Source organism: Papio anubis, chromosome 1 (genome assembly GCF_008728515.1).
Source record: "Papio anubis isolate 15944 chromosome 1, Panubis1.0, whole genome shotgun sequence".
NCBI lineage: Eukaryota > Metazoa > Chordata > Mammalia > Primates > Cercopithecidae > Papio > Papio anubis.
This window is the reverse complement of record NC_044976.1, coordinates 64011921-64033203: the sequence shown is the minus strand read 5'-3', so window position 1 is coordinate 64033203 and position 21283 is coordinate 64011921. Positions and strand designations below refer to the sequence as shown.

Genomic DNA, 21283 nt, shown 5'->3' with positions numbered 1-21283 from the left:
TCTTCCACACATTTGGAAGGCCATCTAGCAATGTTAGGGATGCTTCTGATTCAGATCTGTGAGGATGGTGTTCTGGGAGGCCACAGGTTGTTGAGCTGCTTATTTGGAGGCCTAGGGCTGGCTGGGGAATCTAAGATAGTTTTTAGATCCCAAGGAAAAATCTATTTCTTTCTAGCTTTAGCCCCACGAAAGGGAGTTGTTAAATGGAGTAAACTCTTGTGAAAACTGGCATAAATGTAGACATAGCAGCATGGCTGGATAAAAACAAACAAAAAACAGAGAATGAGAAAAATATTGTAAAATAATTAAAGAATAAAAAGGAGTGGAATGAATTGAAAATGAATTAAAGAGGCTTAAAATATCTTTAAGGGAAAAACCCAGGTGATTTGGATTTAGAAGAAATTTAACAAATTAGGCAGAAATGCTAAGGTAAAAGGTGCAAAACAAAGTAAGAAAGGTCATAGTTCTTTTACACTCTAAAATTTGAACTGGAAGAAAAGCAAGGCTATTGAGTTAGCATAATACATTTTCTTACAACAAAAATTCAATCTGTGTTTAAGGTTCTGATTTTTAAGGTATAAACAGAAATGGTATTCTGATTCAAGATGGCAAACTGAACCGGTTTCTCTCTTGTCTCTCTAGAGATTCTGTTGGAATGGCAGTATGTAAATGAGTCAAATATAGACCCACCACAAAGAAGGCGATCTGAGAGGGCTAATGAGAAATGAGTGATTTTCATTCACTGCTAAAAGATAGAAAACAATTGGAAGAGTATAGATCAAAGAAGGTGAGCAAAGAAAGCTGAAGACCAGAATATACCCAGCTGCAGCTGAGGAGAAAGAAAAGTAGCCCTGCCGTATACAGCAGAGACAGTGCGTGAAGAAATGGCACGTAAAAACACAGGAAGAAAAGAGAACTATGATTGGAAACTGGGGCCTAATGGAAGTTCTATATATGGAATGGGGCTCTTCTACTACTCTGCTGAACAGGGAAGAGCCTTCGTGTAAGAACTACCGTTCAAAACCAGACTGAGGGTTTGTTCTCAAAAGTCGGGAGGAAGACAGCAGCCATGGAATATTGCTAGCTGAGAGCACATCTTTCCTCATCTGGCCAGAGAGCCCTGCCTACTCACCCAGGGCAACAATCCCTGCCTATACACACTGGGCTCCCAGTCAGCCTGTCTACTGTTTCACTCCTAAACATGAAAGGAAAACAAAGGATTACTAGATATTGGGAGGAAAGTCTGAGATAATAAAAGAGGCCAAGATAAACAACAGGAACATATGACCTAGAAGGAACACAGATAATTCAGGGTATAGAAGAAAAAAGAATTTTTAAAATAAAAGAACAAAAATCCTCGAATTTGTATTTCTAGCAACATTTAAGAAAATATGCATAAAACCAGAACAGAATACTCTGAGAAAGAATATTTGGAAATTTACAAAAATAATAGTATATAAAAATCCAACAGATACACTGGAAGAAGAGGGTATGACAAGGTCTCAAAATGTAACACACACACACATAAAAAGCAAAGAAACAGAAAATATGAGATAAAAGGTAAGAAATGTGGAAGATCTATGCAGAGGGTCCATCATCCAACATATAGATTCTAGAAAGAGAAACAAAGAAAAAGAGGAGAGGAAATTATCAAAGAAATAATATAATTTCTTAGAATTGACAGGAGACATGGAATTGAAAGTCTCTTCAAAAAATAACCACGTTAAATAAAAAAAGAACCACTCCAGATTCATCACTGAAAATTCAAAGCAACAAAAATGAGGAGAATTTTTTTTAATTTTAGGAAAGATTTTGACAATCATGTTAGATATCTAGAAATTACAGGTTAAGAGTGCTTTCATAAAAATCAATATCAAAATATCTGAATTTGGAGAACAAATTAAATACTTGATATAGAAATTATTACTTCCTTTAAAAAATACTATATTTGTATTTGAATTATTTTTAAAAACAATAAGCTCCTCTGGTCTGCTTTCTTTGCAATATACTGTGGGTTTTTGTTTGTTTGCTTATTTATTCATCATTGGGTTTACTTTCACATTCTGGCTATTATGAATAATGCTGCTATGAGTATTCATATAAAAGTTCCCATGTGGATTTGCTATTTCATTTCTATGGAGTATATACCTAGGAATGAAATTGCTGGGTCATATAATAATTCTATGTTTAACCTTTTGAAGAACTGTCAGACTATTTACCAAAAGAGTTGCACTATTTTCCATTCCCACTATCAGTATATGATAATTCTAATTTCTCTGCATTCTCACCAACACTTATTATCTGTCTCTTATTATAGCCATCCTACTGGGCATCTTGTGGTTTTTATTTGTGTTTCCCTATTGTCTAATGACACTGAGCATATTTGCATTTGTGCTTCTTGGCTATTTGTATATCTTCTTTGGAGAGATGCCTATTCACATCATTTGCCCATTTTTATGGTGCTAAAATATACATAACAATATTTACCATTTGAACTATTTTTAAGTGTATAATTTAGTGGCATTAAGCATATTAAGAAACATATTTTTAATATGGAACTGATAGCACAGGTATCAATTTGAATCAGACAGATCTGGATTTGAAGCACAGATGTTACATGGACAGGCTGGGTGATCAAGACAAGCTACTAAACCACTCTGGGTCTCAGTTTTATCATCAGAAAATATAAGGTTATTAGCCCTATGAAATAATTAAATAAAATAACATGAATATGAAACATAGGGTGGATGGTAAATTTCCCTTTTCCTCTTTAGTAATATAAAGTGAGTTACATTATATTATTTTTCCTTTAAAAAGCATATTTTAGGCCGGATGTGGTGGCTCACACCTGTAATTCCAGCACTTTGGGAGGCCGAGGTGGGTGGATCACTTGAGCCTGGGAGTTCAAGACCAGCCTGGGCAACATGACAAAACCCCGTATCTACAAAAAGATACAAAAATTAGCCAGGCATGGTGGCATGTGCCTGTAAGTCCCAGCTACCAATGGGGATGAGGTGGGAGGATCAATTGAGCCCAGGGTCCTCGAGGCTGCAGTGAGCTGAGATCGCAACGCTGCACTCCAGCCTGGGTGACAGAGTGAGACCCTGTCTCAAAATGAAAAAGGTACATTTTAATTATTTAGGAGATTAAAACAACAGGCTAAATAGAAAAAAGTTAATGAATTTTACAAGATTTTTATCATTAATAAAATCTTTGAAGTTATATTATCCTTCCACTCTTTAAATGTTCTATCATATTCCAAAACCGGATTTATTCCTAACAGTGTTATTTATGCACCTGGTCAGCCCTAGTGATAAACTAAGCATCTTGTGGGTTAGCTGTGCTTAAAAAATAATTTACAAGATTAGAAAGTCAAATATTTCCAGAGATTTTTAAAATATCAGTCCTACAAATAAGAACATTCACACCCATGGTATTTTAAAAATCCTTCACATTTCTTTAATTTACCAGAACTTGAAAAAATGTGGCAATATTTCAATCTACTTGTATATAAGGTCTGTCAGATGACCTGTGGCAGCATTGTGCGCACCTCAGGGAGAGCAGGTGTGGCAGCAGGGTAGGACGTAGTCCTCAAGCATTTCCTGATTCAACCAACCTCCACCCAGTAGTTCCTTTGTGCCAGGCATTTTCTGGCAAAGGGAAAAATAATTTGGTGCAGGTTTAAACTGCATTTTGCTGATGTGGGCCTGAACATCTCATGGCCCTCCTGAACACTGAGAAGCCACTTCATGGTGGTCCATAGGTAAGATTTCAGAGCTTAAATGCTGAAGGGAGAGTGTTTCAGCCTCTTTTTAAGTGGCATTAAAAAGGAAGATGATCATTCCCTGAATTAATATATACTTATATAGTGAAGCTTTAGCAATTTTATTTAGATAAGTATTTAGGGTTTTTGACATAAAACCCTCATATTTAAGAAAACGTCTTGTAGTCTTCCTATTTCCATTTTGTGAATATGCTGGGTACTGCCTTCCACATAACTTAGTGTTTGCAGGTGCTTAGCTGGACACCACATCTCTGCCTCAAAACCTACTTAATGATTGTTCATCTACCAGATCTTGGCCCAAATGTAATCTGCTTAACTTTATTCATTCACCCCCACCGATAAGCCAGGTTCCCACATTATAAGTGCTCAGCACAATGGGACCCCTTCTTTCACAACATGTAGTTTACAACTGTAAGGTTGTGATTGGATCATTATGTGTTATATACATGTAACTAAATTTCTCATGTGCCCCATAAATTTGTGCAAAAAATAGTAATGTTATTTCCATGATAAATATATTAATGATTATCTTCCCCACTAAACTGTATACTCAGGAGCATACAGTATTTTTCTTTTCCTTATAATGCCAGGGCATACTATAGTGACTAGTATAGGATAAGTATTCAATCATATTGAATATATGGATGAAATGAATGCTATCACAGGTCATCTGACAGACCTTATATACAAGTAGATTGAAATATTGCCACATTTTTTCAAGTTCTGGTAAATTAAAGAAATGTGAAGAATTTTTAAAATACAGTGGGTGCGAATGTTCTTATTTGTAGGACTGATATTTTAAAAATCTCTGGAAGTATTTGACTTTCTAATCACAACTACACAACATGTCACTGTATGAATTCATAATAAAAGATAAATGAGAGAAAAATATTTACTTGAAAAACTCGGCAACACTGTTTAAATGAAAGGAGACTGCGGCTTAGTGAGCAACAGCACAGGTGAGGAGTGTATAGGAGTGTGGCTGGTTAGACCAGGCAAAGTGAAGTTTCTATAAAAAGAATTGTTCATATATAAAACAACACTGCTGCTGCTTCTGAAGACAGGGCATTCTTTCTCCTGCTGAGAAATTACAATTCAATCTTTGTCATTGTTCATTACGTCTACAATATTAGTGGTTTACTTATTCATTGATAAGCTGTAGAACAGTGTTTTTCTAACTGCAAATCATAGGCCACTCGAATGTTGTGAAATCAATTTAGTGTCTTACAACCAGCATTTTTAACAAATAAAATAGAATTTTAAAACATTCTATTTCAAGCAAGTAGTAAAACTCTTTTGTGTATCTTTCACTTAGGTCTTGCATATCTCTATCTATGGTGTACTAGGTTGAAAGGCAAAATGTATTTATACATTAAAAATGCCAAAACTGCAATTACTTTTGCACCAACCTAAGTTTTTTCACTGTGGGTCATGGTGAAGAAGAAAGAAAGAAAAAGAAGCCACTGCTATAGAGAACAGCTGCTATTAGAACAGGCCACAAACTGGTAAGCTAATCTGGCCTCTAAAACAAGTTACCGAACCCCTATGAACTTCAGCTTTCTCTTCTGTAAAATGGAGAGAATAACATTTGTCCCATAGGGTAACTGAAAGAATAATAATAGTAATATAAAATACATAAATATGTAAATAATAACTAATATGTGTTGAGACCTTACTATGTCACAAGTACCATCTTTTTTAGTATCCCAAACAACCTAATAAGGTAAGTAGCCTATTTCACAGAAGAGGAAATTGAAACATTGAGAATGTCAGTAAACATCTTAATAAATGTAAGAATATGTATCTCAGTGCTTTGCATATATACAACAGCAGGAGGAATACCACAAATATTTGTGATGGATAAAATACAGTCTTTGAAATCAGAGCACTATCCACAATAAATAAAACAATACAATGCTCTAGGAACTTAAAGGGGGTAGAAAGTCTTTTGAATTAAACTGGTTAAAGGAAGGCATGAGGAAAGAAGGGCCTAGAGCAAGATCTTCATGTACAAGGAAGGCTCTGTGTAGGTGGATGGGAACAGTAAAGGTATCATCAAGGCCCACGGACAGGAAAAGTCGCATAGGTAGGTTGATAACAGATTGTAGAAAGAGGTCGTTGAGTACTATTAATAGCTTCAGGAGGCTTTAGTTTATATCTTGTATTCAAAAGGAAATCATTGAAGACTTTTAACAAGTGACTAATGACAAAGATGCAATCACCGAACCCGGATAATAACCTCCCAATAAGTATTGTTTAAAAATTTGTGTATTTTGACTTGACTGAATTCTATTTTTCTAGTTATATGAGTAGAAAGCTAACCTTGCTTCAAAGGACATTAAGAGAATTAATAAAACATTCAATAAACTTTAGAGCTTTCTGAAAAATCTTACTATAGAAGTAAATACAAATTATTTTATTATAGTTGACTAACTTTCATAAAATACTTGTACTTGAAAGGAACTTCTGCATAAATATAAGTTTTATTATGATTATTGCACTTTTTAGATTGTAATATTTGAGGATCATATAATTTTCTAATTTATTTAAATGATTATGGAGCTAATTATTGCCATTAAAAATATTGATTCCAGCCATTTGCCGAAAGACAGTTTATACCAAAAAAAGTGTATCCAAGTATCTGTTGTCCATCAGATTGACCCTTAACTTTATAATATTTATTTTATTATGTGCTGTGACACAGAAGCAACATATGTATATTGTGAACTCTCATACGATAAACTATGCACTGAAATTTGTTTCTTCCTGATTTCAAATCCCTGCATCCTGCTATTCTTGAAAATATATAATAAACATACATATTAAGATGAACTGAATAAAATATGAGCTTTTAAATCTCAAAAAAGCTTAATGCTCTATAAGTCATATGGCATCTAGAATACAATCTTATATATTCTGGGTTAAAAAAAATTGAAAAAGCAACCTTCTGAAAATTAAGTCCTTGCGCCCAGGAACAATTCTTGGGGTTCGGAACATCTTCCCAAAACAGTTTTTTCATTCTGCAAAGGATAAACAGGGCATCAAAATTAGAGAAAAACATTCATATTGAAAATGTGAACAGTTAGTGAATAGACAAGCTAGAAATTAGTCCACCAGATCAACTATGCCTCTGTAGGGTCAGATGCATTTTCACATGCTAGCCCATGAAGATTTCTACCAAATTTTTATCTAGACCAAAGTTGAAAATCACAGTAATAATAGAAATAGCCAATACTTATTGAAAGCCGTGTGCCAAGCACCATACTAAACACTGCATAGATTTCTCTCAAAGAAACTGAAATATTAAAAATGGCCACCAAGTGGGTACCAGAAAAAATTCCACTTGATGTGACCTCATCAACTCACTTAACTAAAAGATAAATTCAGATTCTAAAATCTCCTCTCCCTCTTTTTTGCCTGAAGACAATGGTTTCTACAGAGATTTGGCATGTGTAAAATAACCACACTGGACTTCTCCGCACAGGGATTACCATGGCACCCATGCCACCATCCACGGAACTCAGTCATTTGCCTGACAAGCCAAGCAGACTGGAGCCACACAGTTCTGATTTCTAAAAAGCAGAGTCCCTGCTGATCATAAATGAACTGACAGCTCCAGGTCACCACTAAAAGGCTACTTTTACCACCCACTTCACCACAAAAAGTCCTTGACCCAAACTGCAGAACTCTGAAAGTCATTTTTGCCACCTCCAAGAACATACTGCTTAGGATTTCCTATTATAAGCTTGTTGTTTTCTGAATGTACATACATTTAAAAAAAAAAAAAAAAAACTAAATTCTTCCTTGAAGTTATGTTGCCCTTGACAGAACAAGAGCATCACCATCATGGACAAGCACCTCATTTTAAAATTCACCTTAATCAAAAACCACCTAAATCCAAAGGGCATCAGCCTAATGGCTAAGGTCAGCATGACCATAAATGACAAATAACATCTCCAACCAGAAACATTCCATCCTCCCTGACCAGAGACATGCCAGCCCCAAGATAACCTCCCCTCCTCCCAGAGACATTCCAACTCCACCATAAACTTCTCCCTCACACATAAACATTCCAAGCTTGTGATAAGCCCCCTCACCCTAAAACCAATATATACTCTTAGTCTGTAAGAGAAAGGGCTTCTGACCAAAATTGGCCAGAAGCCCCTCTCAGGTTTTATCTAAAGAAAACCTGTCTTTAACTGTTAAGCTGCATTTTGTGTTTCTTTCCTCATTATTTAACTCTTACAGTCCTAGCAAAATGGAATGCCATTTCCTGACAACAGGCCTTTCCTTTTTATGCTATCTTAATTGTATACAGACTACATATAAAAACACTTAGAAGACTTTAATATTCCTGATTTAGAAGGTTTTAAATCAGGGTTTGAATATACTTAAGGACTTTTGCCTTAAAGATTCTTAACCTCAAGTGCAATACCTTTGGTGCGATATTAATAATGTTCCAAGCAATAAGATGGAAGAGGAAATAATTACTGGCACAATCACATATAAACCTGCATCATTCTGGTGTTTTTCAGTATTATCTGAAAAAGAAATACAATTTACACAACTCAGAAACTTGAGGAAATATTAATTTCTTTCTGTATCAAAAATTATAGTAGACATTTTCTGATTTCATCATAAATCTCTATTACCTTCAAAGCTATAAAAATAAAGAACAGGAAGATAAAAATATGTTGTGATCACATTAATAAAATACTATTTTGTTCAGCATCATATCTACTGTAAATTAGCAATGTATTTTTTCAAATTTATTCATTTGTCATTCCTCTCTATCTGATCATGTTTACGTTATAAGGGGTCAAGGTGTTAAAACTGTTATGATGACTGTCTCAGTATCTACTCCTGGAGGACCCAACCTTCCACATCTGCCAATCTCTATCTTGCTCACTCCACACACACTGATTTCCTTGCTGTTTCTTGAACCACCAAACATCCCCACTCTTTAGGGGCTCTTCACATACTGTCCCTTTGCCTGGAATGCTTTTGCTATTTGTACAGTTATGTCTTCACTGAACATCATTGATAGGCTCTTGGAAACTGCAATGTTAAGTGAAATGGCAATGTAGAACAGACCTTTTTTTTTCTCATCAACATTATAATGAAACTACCTTGAACAAAAAGATGTTATTCAAGGACCTCCTGTATGTCATGTTGCATAAAGTTGCAGTTTCCAAGAATCTATTGACAATATCAAGTAGGGTCTTACTGTACTTGCAAGGTTTTACTTGAATATTATCTACCTCCATTTCTGGCTATCAACTAAAATGCCACATTTAATGTCATTCCTTTATCTTGCTTTTATATTCCTTCATGGTACTTATTTCTATCTGACATTATATAATTATTTATTGCCCATCACTGTCAATTAGAGCACCAGTATTTAAGATCCATAAGGGCAGAAACTTATGTTCAGTGCTTAGAACAATATTCAATTAATACCTGTTGAATAATACATGTATGAATTTTTTAAATGATTTTTATTCTAACACTAGATGAAATGTTTATCTCTTGAAATAATTGCTAGGTTGCTTAGATTTGAAGACAATTTAAAAAGTAATAACAAAATCAAAACGGTATTCCAAGTACAGTAAGATGAATCAGAAATATAAGAGGCCCAGTGACTTTATTTCTATAGCTCCAGTTTTATTTTTAGAGGAAAAAAATATTTCCTTTGGAACCTCACCATGAAAAATCTACAGAAGACTCTGGACTCTTCCATGATTCTATCAGAAAAAGAATAATCAGATGGCAATATTACTACTGACAAATTAGGCACACACATTGGTACAAAAGGAAACTAAAATTATGATTTTTACCTTGAGTGAAACTATTAATTATCTTTGGTTTTCCCACTCCTTCCATAAATATTGGGTAAAGACTGAACTGGTACTTCTCAATGGGGATAAAATGATCTGAGGAGAAAAATACATAAAAGGCTCATTTATACATAATTAACAGTAGAGTTGAATATACATTTTAAAAAAGAATTAAAGTGACTATCCTATATTTCCAAACATAGAAATTACTTATTATTTATGGATTAAATTATCAAGGGAGTTTCAAAACACACTTAAGCACTTCTAATCATCTAGTAATGACAATAGTTTTCCAAATATTTTTCTAAAAAATCTTACCCAGAGACAGAAGATTGCAATTTTTCAAAGCCATGTTCCAGTGATAGCCAATTTGTTCAAGTGCAGGGTGTATGAGCTTTTTCTTTCCTTCATTTCCTTTTCCAGAGCAATATGTTCTACTACCTCTCCCTTACCCCCAAAGTGGGCAATATTCCTTTTTTTTATAGGAATTCAGCTTATTTAGTTTCCCCATTCCATTCAAGGTAGCTGGGAGACTAAAGTCTTGTGAAATCCTATGCAAACAAAATGGTGGTAGAGACCACGAGACCCTTTGCAATATCTGGGATTTTGATCCATGGAAAATGACCAACCCTACAGCAAAGCTCCAGATGGATCGATCCATGATTTTCACAAATGCTAATAATATATGAATATTCTAGAAGAATATATCCAGAAGAAGGGAGATCTCTGTGAAGCCTAAATTTTATATCCTCAAGTTTTAAAGAAAAGCACAGAGAGTAACCACCTGGGCAGCAGTGGTGATGAACTAAATTCAGTTCAACAATTTGCAAATAAATGTACCCTGATGCTAAATTCTAGGTCCCTGATATAAAATAATGGTATGAGTCCTTAGTATGATATTGTATAATAAGATCATAGCAATCCTTAGCCTCCCTAGTTAACTTCCCTCAATCCTTACTCAGACTTAGAAATGCTGTCTTGTGCACTTATACTTTGTACTTGACTTACCTCCTGGGATAACTGGTCTACCTTTAGAAGAATACCCTGGTCTAGGTCACCCAGTTCTAGCTCCTGTGACCAGGCTAGCATTCCCACTCATTGCTAGTGGCCTTATAAGGTGGTACACAGTTTGAGGAAACAATTTGGCAGAAGATATCAGAAGCTATTAAAAAATGATTTAAGAAAAGATAAAGCTGGAAGCAACATAATCTCAAACAGTTCAAGTAGACTTTGGAATAAAATGCTATACCACTAAAAACAATGGTAGAAAAAATTGAGGAGAAAATTGACATGATATATCCCCTGTATAAAATATTAAAATGAGAAAATGTCAAAGGAAATAGAATTAGTCTGGGTCTGGTGGCTCATGCGTGTAATCCCAACACTTTGGGAGGCCGAGACAGGAGAATCACTTGATCTTAGGAGTTCAAGACAAGCCTGAGCAACACAGTGAGACCTTGTCTGTACCAAAAAAAAAAGAAATTTTAATTAACTGGGTGTGATGGCATGTGCCTATAGTTCCAACTATTCAAGAAGCTGAGGTGGGAAGATAGCTTGAGCCCAGGAGGTAGAGGCTGCAGTGAGCCATGTTCGCTCCACTGCACTCCAGCCTGGGCAACACAGAGAGACCCCGTCCAAAAAAAAAAAAAAAAAAGAAAGGAAGAAAAAAGAAAAGAAAAGAAGAGAAAGAGAATTAAATGTTTTGATAAAGGTTATAGGATTATATGTATTAGGATGGTAGTATCATCTATATTTCTGAAGTTTTCATTAACTGGTTATATTAATTGAATTAATAATCTGTAGTGTCATATAATCCATGAGAGCAACTCATTAAAGTATAGTAAACTTACCATGGATATAATACTTCTTAACAGATGAAGAGATTCTAAGCCATTTTATTTCTCCATCTTCATTAAGATTTTTCCACTCAATAATAAAATACATTAGCTTGTAATCACTGGGTGATAGTATCCAGGAAAGAATCACACAACTGCTGTTTAAAGGATAAGCACTGAGTGACTGCACGATATTTACTGAGGGGAAAAGAAGGAAATCAATTTTTAAATTAAAAATTAATAAAAAATCTACTAATACTTTTGAGGAACTTATAACCTACTAAAGAAGGGGATAAGGAAGAGAAGACAGACAATTTACATAAATAAATATAATATATGACAATTATTTTTATATCATGAGAGTCATTTAAACAGAGATATGGGAATATATGATATTGAAGAGAAACATGGTATTACCTAAAACCTTAAAAAAGCAATTTTGTGATGTATTTGAAAAGGCATTCTCATATGGAATACTGCACAAGCCGATTAACCATCCTCTCCCACTGATGGAGTGATACTCTCAAAGCACAAATCTTCTCATTTTAACACCATCTGTACAGCATCCCACTTAAAAGCCTCCAGCAGATTTCTACATTTGAGGGTAAAATTCCTATCATGCTTACGAGGCCCTGAGGGCCAAGTCTCAACCTACCTCTCTGCCTTCCATGATTTTCCACACCAAAGTCACCTTTGTCTTTCTTTATTTTCTATCATGTGCCCTTGACTTTTGATCTGGCTGATCGTGTTAGCAGCCAATGCTTTCCCTGCCCTCCCCTACATCTTTTGGGGAAGTTTAATTCCTACTCACATTTCAGATTTCAGTTCAGTACCACTTCCTCAAGGTGGCTTCTCTGAATCTCAATGCCAGGTCAGGTTCCTTTCTTTCCTTTCATAAAATTATATTCCTTTCCTGTAGGCCCTTATCTCAGTTTGCAAATAGACATTCACTTATATGATTATTTCATTAATACCTGTCTTACCTATTTGGCTCTGGATGCTCCAACCATTATAGTTTCTCTCACATTACAATTCCCACTACCTACCCAACTGAGGCATTCTACAGATATTTCTAGAATATATATACTTAGAAAATGTTAAGCGTAAAACATTGAACTGGGTACTATGGAACTCGTAAGATGCTTACACTATACATACAAAGGTAATCATAATGTAAAACAGGACATAAAATACTTTAAGAAAGACAGGAAGGACTCTGAGATTTAAAGAAGAGATAGGGCATATTCAATTAAAGCAATAAGCAAAGATTTCAAGAAGGAGGTAACACTTCGAAAGGCTTCTATAGATTGGTAGAGACACAGAAAATTTGTGTTTGCCATTAAAAATTTACATTTTGAATATGTAACCTAGAGTAGAAACGCCTATTGAAAGTGGGTCTCAATTCTCTGATTAATCAGATATATCAAAATTAATGCAAGGAGGTTTGTCACTCACATTAAATGAAGTCCATAGTAATTTTAAGTCTCAGCAATTAACCTGCATCCATATGTCATGCTATTACTATTTTACATAGTGTTAAATATATATTTCATATGATATAAACTTATTTTTACATATTTATATGCATGTATGTGTGAATATAAATATATACATGTATATGTATATAGAGAGAGAGAATTATTGACCTAAAGATCTCCATTGGTCCAAAAGATTTAAGTATTAGATTCACTAAAACATTCTCATATATTATAATACCATTACAACAATGTTCTCCCACATGAAAACTCAAGGACTGTATTACATGATCATTGTACAATGTACTTTGTTATTTTTCCAGACAAAGGAGAGATGAAAGGTGAAAGAGAGACTTTCAGATGCAGAGAATTGCAGGTTGCTTGAAAGATAATTTAAAATACGAGAGTTTGCAAAAGTTAAATATTAAAAGAGGCAATGGACTACTACTCTGTACCTCTTCTTACCTTTGCTCATAGGCCATGAAAAGGTTAAATTAAAATTTGCAACAGAAGCACCAATTGAATTGATGGCCAGAACCGTAACAGTGTGTGCTTGCTCTGTCCACAGGAAAGTGAATTTAGTGTGATTTCCCACATCTTCTGACCATGTTCCATTGCAGGAAGTATGATGGTTTATCACGTATCTCTGAACACTGCACAATGAGTCATTTTTCATCAGGGGCTGTAGTAAATATAGAAATTGATTAGTTTAAGGGCTGCAGTGCTTTTTATACTAACTGAGCTCACATAATTCTCATTCTACATTTCTCATTAGGAGGCAGGGGCCAGATCAGGGCAGGTACTATTACAAGGCTGAGAGGCTGGGGAAATGGATGGGATAGAGTCTGCCTCTGTCACAGTCTCCATGAAGGTATCTGGATGGTTATAGAGCATAGCAAACTTATTTTCCCCTTTTTGAGGTTTTTTCCTAAGGCCCAGAGAATAAATCATTTGAAGATAATAAAGTAGGGATATGATCAAGACACTTTTCTACCAAGAAGTTTCACTCTAGTTTTAGAGAAATGAAAGACTGATAAGGGGTAGAGAGTTTTCTCATCTAAAAAGCAAACAAGGAATAACCCTCAGACAATGAAAAGCAGCAAGAGGAGCTGTGAAGGTGTTCATCATCATATACTAATCATAGTAAGATTTGTCATTCATTTTCCTTTCCTCTGATATGCTTGGAAGATTATCTAGAATGTAAGAATGTCTGCAAAGGTTAACGAGTAACAGAGGATATCAAAACAGTGTCTATGGCACCCCAGCATTTCTGTCATATAATTAAAACATAATAATATCAGGTCATTAAGGATTCCAATGTAAAATAGGTATCTAGTTCAATTCTATTCTTATGTTCCACAGAGGTTAACAATGTACCCCATTTCCCCAATCAACTTCACCTGTGGCAGGTAAGATTAAATGCTGGCAATCCCTTATAAAGCCAGAGAAGGCTGGACTGTATATCATAGACTAGAACAGTACATCTCAATTTCTTGCCAGTTAGATGCCTCTAAGGCAGAGAAAAATAAACACATATACATGTATCCCTGCCAAGAATCATCTGGATAGGATGGAAGTAAAATTTTAGCAGCCACCCCCAGAAAGAAACGTCTCAAAGTTATGTAAATTTTGCATTTTATTTGAAAAATCTATGTCAGTTTTAATGAATACTTTTTTTGGTAACCAACAAGTAAGAGAATGTTAAACTTCCTTACTTTCTGGTACTACAAGATCCTCCAGGCTAATCTCGTGTATTTTCTGCCCCAACCCTAAAATTAGCCATTTCTCTAAACAGCCCTTGTTTCCGTTATTGAACAATGGTATTAGAAATAAGTCTGGGCACATGCCTTACTACTGGATTTTAGGCCCTCTTAGCTTACAAATCATGAAGAGGTACCTGCATCCTAAACCAGAATCTATCTATATCTATATTAAGCTAGATATAAGTTCATACTTGTACCCCAAACTCTAATTCATTGCCACATGTATCATCCTGTGCTTGTGTGTAACCTCCCAATCCAACAGTGAGAAATCTGGGTCCCACCGTCCACCATCCATTTACTTGCTTGTCCCCTTCCAGTGTACATGTAGAGCAGTACCATAATTGTTAGCCCATAGCCCTGTGAGAACTATATCAACTAGACTACAGTGCTTATGTAGTTTCTTTTGCCTTTAGTCCTGAGATCCACACATTTCCAACAACTCCCCTCAAGTTCCAAAGTGGCCTTTTCTCCCACCACCTTCAGTGAAGTTGCTTCATACGCTTATAATACGAGTAGATTCCTTTGTCACAGTCTACAGTCAATCCTGGGATCCTTCAACCTCCTAAATGATTTTTTTTTTTAATCTACATGCATTAAGATTCACTCTTTGTGCTATGAAGTTCGAGGAGTTTTGGCAGATGCATAGTGCTATACACCCACCATTTCAGAAGTATACAGAATCGTTTCATTTTTGAAGGATATCTTAGTTGCCTCTAATTTGGGGTGATTATAACTAAAGTTGCTTAAACATTCATATGCAAGTTTCTATGTAGACTTAAGTTTTCAAATCACCTGAGTAAATACCGAGGCTGCAATGTTGCATCATATGGCTGGTAAGGCTACATTTAAATTTGTAAGAAATTACCAAACTGTCTTCCAAAGTGGCTGTCCCATTTTGCATTTCCACCAGCAATGAATAAGAATTCTTGCTGCCCTGCATGCTCACCAGCAATTTGTATTGTCAGGTTTTTTTTTCTTTGGCCATTCTAATAGGTGTGGAGTTGTATCTTGTTTTAATTTGCAACTCTTTGGTGATTAATTATGTTGAACATCTTTTAATATTCATATTTGTCATCTGTATATCTACTTTGGTTAGGTTTTTCTTCAGATACTTGGTTTTGTTTTTTTTTTTTCATTTTAATTGGGTTGTTCTCCTACTGTTGAATCTTAAAGATTTCTTTGTGTAATTTGGTTATAAGTCCTTTATCAGATGTGTGTTTTTGCAAATATTTTCACCCAGTCTGTGCCTTACCTTTTCATCCTCTTAACAGTCTTTCCCAGATCAGAAGTTTTTATTTTTTTTTGAAAATCAATTTATTTATTTTTTTCTTTTTTTTTTATTATTATTATACTTTAAGTTCTAGGGTACATGTGCATAACGTGCAGGTTTGTTACATATGTATACTTGTGCCATGTTGGTGTGCTGCACCCATCAACTCGTCAGCACCCATCAACTCGTCATTTACATCAGGTATAACTCCCAGTGCAATCCCTCCCACCTCCCCCCTCCCCATGATAGGCCCCGGTGTGTGATGTTCCCCTTCCCGAGTCCAGGTGATCTCATTGTTCAGTTCCCACCTATGAGTGAGAACATGCGGTGTTTGGTTTTCTGTTCTTGCGATAGTTTGCTGAGAATGATGGTTTCCAGCTGCATCCATGTCCCTACAAAGGACACAAACTCATCCTTTTTTATGGCTGCATAGTATTCCATGGTGTATATGTGCCACATTTTCTTAATCCAGTCTGTCACTGATGGACATTGGGTTGATTCCAAGTCTTTGCTATTGTGAATAGAAGTTTTTAATTTTAATAAAGTCAAACTTACCAGTACTCAAAAATTAAAATAAAAAACCCCACAATGATGGGGGCATGTCAAAGGAACATGAGTCAATTAAAAGAGCTCCCAATGACTGAAGCAGGAATATTTTGAGCAACAAAACAAAGTAGTATTGGATTATGACCCAAGTCTAAAATAAATGTTCATTGTCCATACTAATATAAATAAATGATTGAATAAATAAATTAATTAATGTGAGAGGACAGACAAATCTCCCATGCAGAAGAACACTAAATAATGTGTGTAGGTCCTCTACCTTCAAGTAGGTGGAACATAGCTCCTACTCCTTAAGCATGGGGACTTCATTTTTAAAACTAAAATGGAGAAAGGAGAAAAAGGAGTAACTTTCCAGTGGGAAACCAGACAACACTACCTCAGCCAGACGAGCAAGGTGAACATCAACCATGATGAGTCACATTGGTAGAATGTATCCTTAATATGATGTGATGGAATGGCATTTTACATCTGCGATCTTCCTCCCCCAAACCCATAACCCTAATCTAATCATGAGAAAACATTAGACAAAACCCGTTTGATGGAGATTCTACAAAATACCTGACCAGTACTTCTCAACTGTGTGAAGTTCATAAAAACAAAGAAGGTCTAAGAAACTTTTACAACCAGGAGAAGCATAAGGAGGTATGACTACTAAATGTAATCTGCTATCCTGGATGGAATCCTGAACCAGAAAAAGAACATTTGGTATAAGCTAAGGAAATTTGGATTTGAAATAAATTACAGATGAGTTAATGATGACATATCAATCTTGCTTAATTAATTGTAACAAATGTATCACACTAGTGTAAGATGTTAATACTAGAGAAAACTTGGTGTGGGAATACATAGGAATTCTCTGTACTATCTTTGCCATCTTTTTGTAACTCTAAAACTGCCTTAACATAAAGTTTAATATTTCTGAAATGCCAGAGAAATGATTTTTTAAAGTGCCATACTTATCCTGTGGCCTTGTGGCTTACTCCTTAAGCAAATCTTATCCCAGTTTAAGAAGCATAGACTTGGAGAACCGTAATCATTGAACTATTATCTCAGTTTAGGAAACCACAAAAAAACAGCACAAAACAAAATTAATGAAAGGCAATTTGATTAATATAAGGCACTCAAGTTTCTGCAAAGATGGTAGATTAGCAAGGGTACTGTCTCCCTCCCACACATCATCCTAAAAGAAACCACAGAGCTTTGATGTCCAAAAAGACAGCCACTGGCCACTTGCACCCATTTAAATTTAAATTAATTAAAATTAAATAAACTTTAAAATTCAGTTCCTGAGTCACACTAGGCACATTTCAAGTGCTTAATAACCATGTGTGGCTAGTGGCTACTATATTGGACAATGCAGATATAAACCATTTTCATCATTACAGAAACTTCTATTGGCAGCACTGCTGAGGAAATGTGGAATTCATGATATGAGGAAAATATAAGAACTGTCTGGAGAAAGACAACTGTTTTGTTCTAGAGTATGTTGCGATGGGAGAGGGTAGCTATAGCCTAGGCAACGGGCTGTTGACTACAGCTCTGAAAGGATAAATCAAAGATAAAGAAAAGCTACTTAAATTCTGCTCAAAGCTGGCCCTACCACAAACATAGGAACATCACTGCCTATCCCTCACTGTAGAAACTTGCAGATATCTGGAGCACTCCCATGGAGATAAAACCAAAAATATGAGAAAAATAATCTGTCGGGCAAGGTTGTTGTTTCTTATTCAGCAGTGCCCCCTTCCGCGGTGGGTTCAACCGCCCACTCAGTCTCTCAGAGTACAGGCCCTGAATTCCCCGAGAGGTGGAGATATGTATGAAATGTTCAGAATACAACAAATGTCTCATAAATGTCTGTCAGTTCTTAACGCTAACTTTAAGTCTGAAATATTAAAATGTGTTGAAGGAATTGTTTGCTAGAAAAAGAAAAGAGAGCAATAAAAAAAGAAACTAAATTTTTTAAAGATAGCAATAATAAAAGAAATGAAATAAGATAAAATCATAAAAGATTATTTTAAGAAGTATTGAAATGGAAAAGTTTAGAAATTGCATTGATTATTAACCAAATGAAATTATAGAGTAACTGGATTTAGAAACCAAATGAACATAAATTCTTATATACCACAACTTTTACATAGGCTTTGGTCTTTCATCAGGAAACCATTTTCAAACGTGTGCTCATTCAACCTTGGGTATTAAACTTACAATTCACATTTGGAGTGACAGAAATACTATTTGACTTCATGTGTTGTATTCCCAAATCAATCTAAAATTTGGCATTTACTGACCAAATAAACTATTCACTTGAAATAGAAATCAATTCATTTGGGAGAGGATACTTTGAAAATTACTAGGCTACACAGCTATCATATATCGGAATATCCACTGTTTATATGCCATCACATAAATGGAATACTCTGTCATGTGTTTGATGCCCTTGGGGTTTGTGGGGAAGGTGACATTTACACTGTTCAGAATTAAATATGAATACAATTTTTAGACTACAAGAAACATTACGTATCATCTAGTTCAATCTTACATTTACACAGATGAGAAAACTGAGGCCCAAAGAGTCTAAGTAACTTTGCCAAAATAGTACTGACATAACTACAGTACGTGAAGCTGAGAAGAAAATGAAAGTCTCCTAACACTATGCCAGTGCTTCAGCCACTGTACATCTTAGCTCTCTGCAAATACATCTCATAAATGAAATGAAAATACAGGATTGCTGAGCTTTCCAAAGATTAATAACAGGATTATGGACCATGAAGTAAATTTTTTAAGAGTATAAAAATACAATTTAAGAATAATGTTAAAATTGGGAATACCTTCAAAAGTAAAGTCACATTTTTCTCCTTTTTCATAGTATCTCCATTAATTATTCTCCAAAACTCAGGTCCTCTCATAGGAACTGCAAAACGACAAATTGCGTGTATGTTTTTGAAGGAATCTTTTTCAGCCATATTTGAAGCATACACTTATGTACTTTCAAAACACATTTACAAAATCTCTGCAGACCTTTTATATCCATGACAACTGTGTAGGCTGGATTGCTCCAATTACTCCAAAGTCCCAATCCATCTGACCTCTTACAGCGCACCTGAACAGCATAAACTGCACACAAGTCTGGAACTGGGAGACTGACAGATTTTGATTTTGCATCATAAACGTCATACATCTATAAAATAAGTCAAAGCATTACATTGCTCATTACCAACACATATGTATCTAAAGGGCCCTGAAGTACATTTATTTTAAATTTTAACACTATTCCAAAATTAAGAGAACTGATTCTGTGTTTTCTGACTTCAGAAATAGTCACAATTAGGCTAGGATTGTAAACTCCTTCAAGTCAAGGATTTTCTTATTTATCTTGTCACACCCTTGCTAATGACAAGATTTTGAACTGGTTTACTCGCAACCTTGTTTCCCAAATACTCTCTTTATCCTACTACTAATCCCTGTCCACTAATCCTCTACCCACAAAGACGTTCTAAGAATTTAAACCTATTGGTTAGATAGGACCGACTGTAGCAAATCACTGATATTCAGTATCCTTCAATAGCAGCTAAACTGTCACATTTGTTTTAGTTGATATCATTGTGATCTAATGATATAATAAGGGTTTCTGATATTTCTAGGTCTTTGCAGGCTGCCATCACAAAGCCAATGTGAAATGCCATCATAGGCACCCTTGGCACTATGGGAATGATTCTGTTTGTTTGAAAAGCAGCTTCTCCCAAAATGCATTCCATCAAACATGTATGTACTAAAAGACATTAACAGATGTTAGAGACACAACAGTTCCTTGGAAAAAAACTAGTTTGGGGAACATGAAATGAAATAAGGTCACAAATTTTTCTTTAATGAAGGAACTCTCCAAACCTTGAATATGTAATATGTATACTGTGACTATACAAGGAAGATACAGTGATGCAGGGTTTCCTAAACTGATTTAACCATTTAATCTTTTTCTAAGGAACATAATATAAGACCTGTGTTCTATAAAACACACTTCAGGGAATGATGGATTTCAGGAAACTTTGTTCTTTAAAAAGGTTAGACTTAGGCAAATCTATTTAATGAAAATAGCTACAGAATACAAGAGAATGTACTTTTATGCCAATAAAATTAATCTAATGCAATTGAACTCTTAAATATTATAAAAATAGCATTTAATGAGGAAAGCTGAAGTTCTAAGTAAAAGGTACCTTCCATTGTATTTCTTTTCCACTCAAACCATAGCGAATCTGGAATTGAAGGTTATTCTCTGGAAAGACTGGCTTTTCCCAAGATATTTTCAATAATCCAATGTTTTTAATAATTTCTGCTTTCACACTGGATGGAGGCAGTGGCTTCACTAGAAATTTTTAAAACAGTTTTAAGTGATGGTAATTTAAATAGTAATAATGCCTAAAAACATTGTGTTATATTTTCATACCTCTATATTCATCAAGCAATATCTTCTTCATAACTTTCTCACTCATTATCTCATTTGTTTCCCTATTACTTTATGTGATATATTAAAAGAGGGATTTATCACTATTTTGCAAATAAAGACTTGACTGAAAAAAGTCAATACATTATCCATGTTACTCAGCAAGCTAACAGTAGTACCTGATTAGAAATTGAACCATTGGCTCTGCATGCAAAAGACACCACGCTGAACCCATGCTAAATATCAATAACAAACGGTTCTCCATTGAACTTTAATTAGAGGCAAAAAAAAAAAAACAAAAACAAAAAACAAAAAAA

The 21283-nt window shown here is 35.0% G+C and overlaps 1 protein-coding gene across 4 annotated transcripts in view; it reads right to left on the bottom strand.

Annotated features, from left to right (window-relative positions):
- Positions 1-21283, bottom strand: part of LEPR (leptin receptor) — a 64599-nt gene that overhangs the window by 4914 nt on the left and 38402 nt on the right. For 2 of the 4 annotated variants that reach the window (XM_031669585.1, XM_031669582.1), the window contains exons 9-17: positions 20740-20888; positions 19547-19706; positions 19357-19439; positions 13397-13613; positions 11472-11654; positions 9622-9717; positions 8220-8325; positions 6729-6804; positions 2849-2941 (exon numbers count right to left, since the gene is read on the bottom strand). In XM_031669585.1, the coding sequence (XP_031525445.1) occupies positions 2849-2941; positions 6729-6804; positions 8220-8325; positions 9622-9717; positions 11472-11654; positions 13397-13613; positions 19357-19439; positions 19547-19706; positions 20740-20888 (1163 nt within the window). The remainder of the gene's footprint in view (positions 1-2848; positions 2942-6728; positions 6805-8219; positions 8326-9621; positions 9718-11471; positions 11655-13396; positions 13614-19356; positions 19440-19546; positions 19707-20739; positions 20889-21283) is intronic. The other 2 variants (XM_031669581.1, XM_031669584.1) reach the window with 1 other exon arrangement.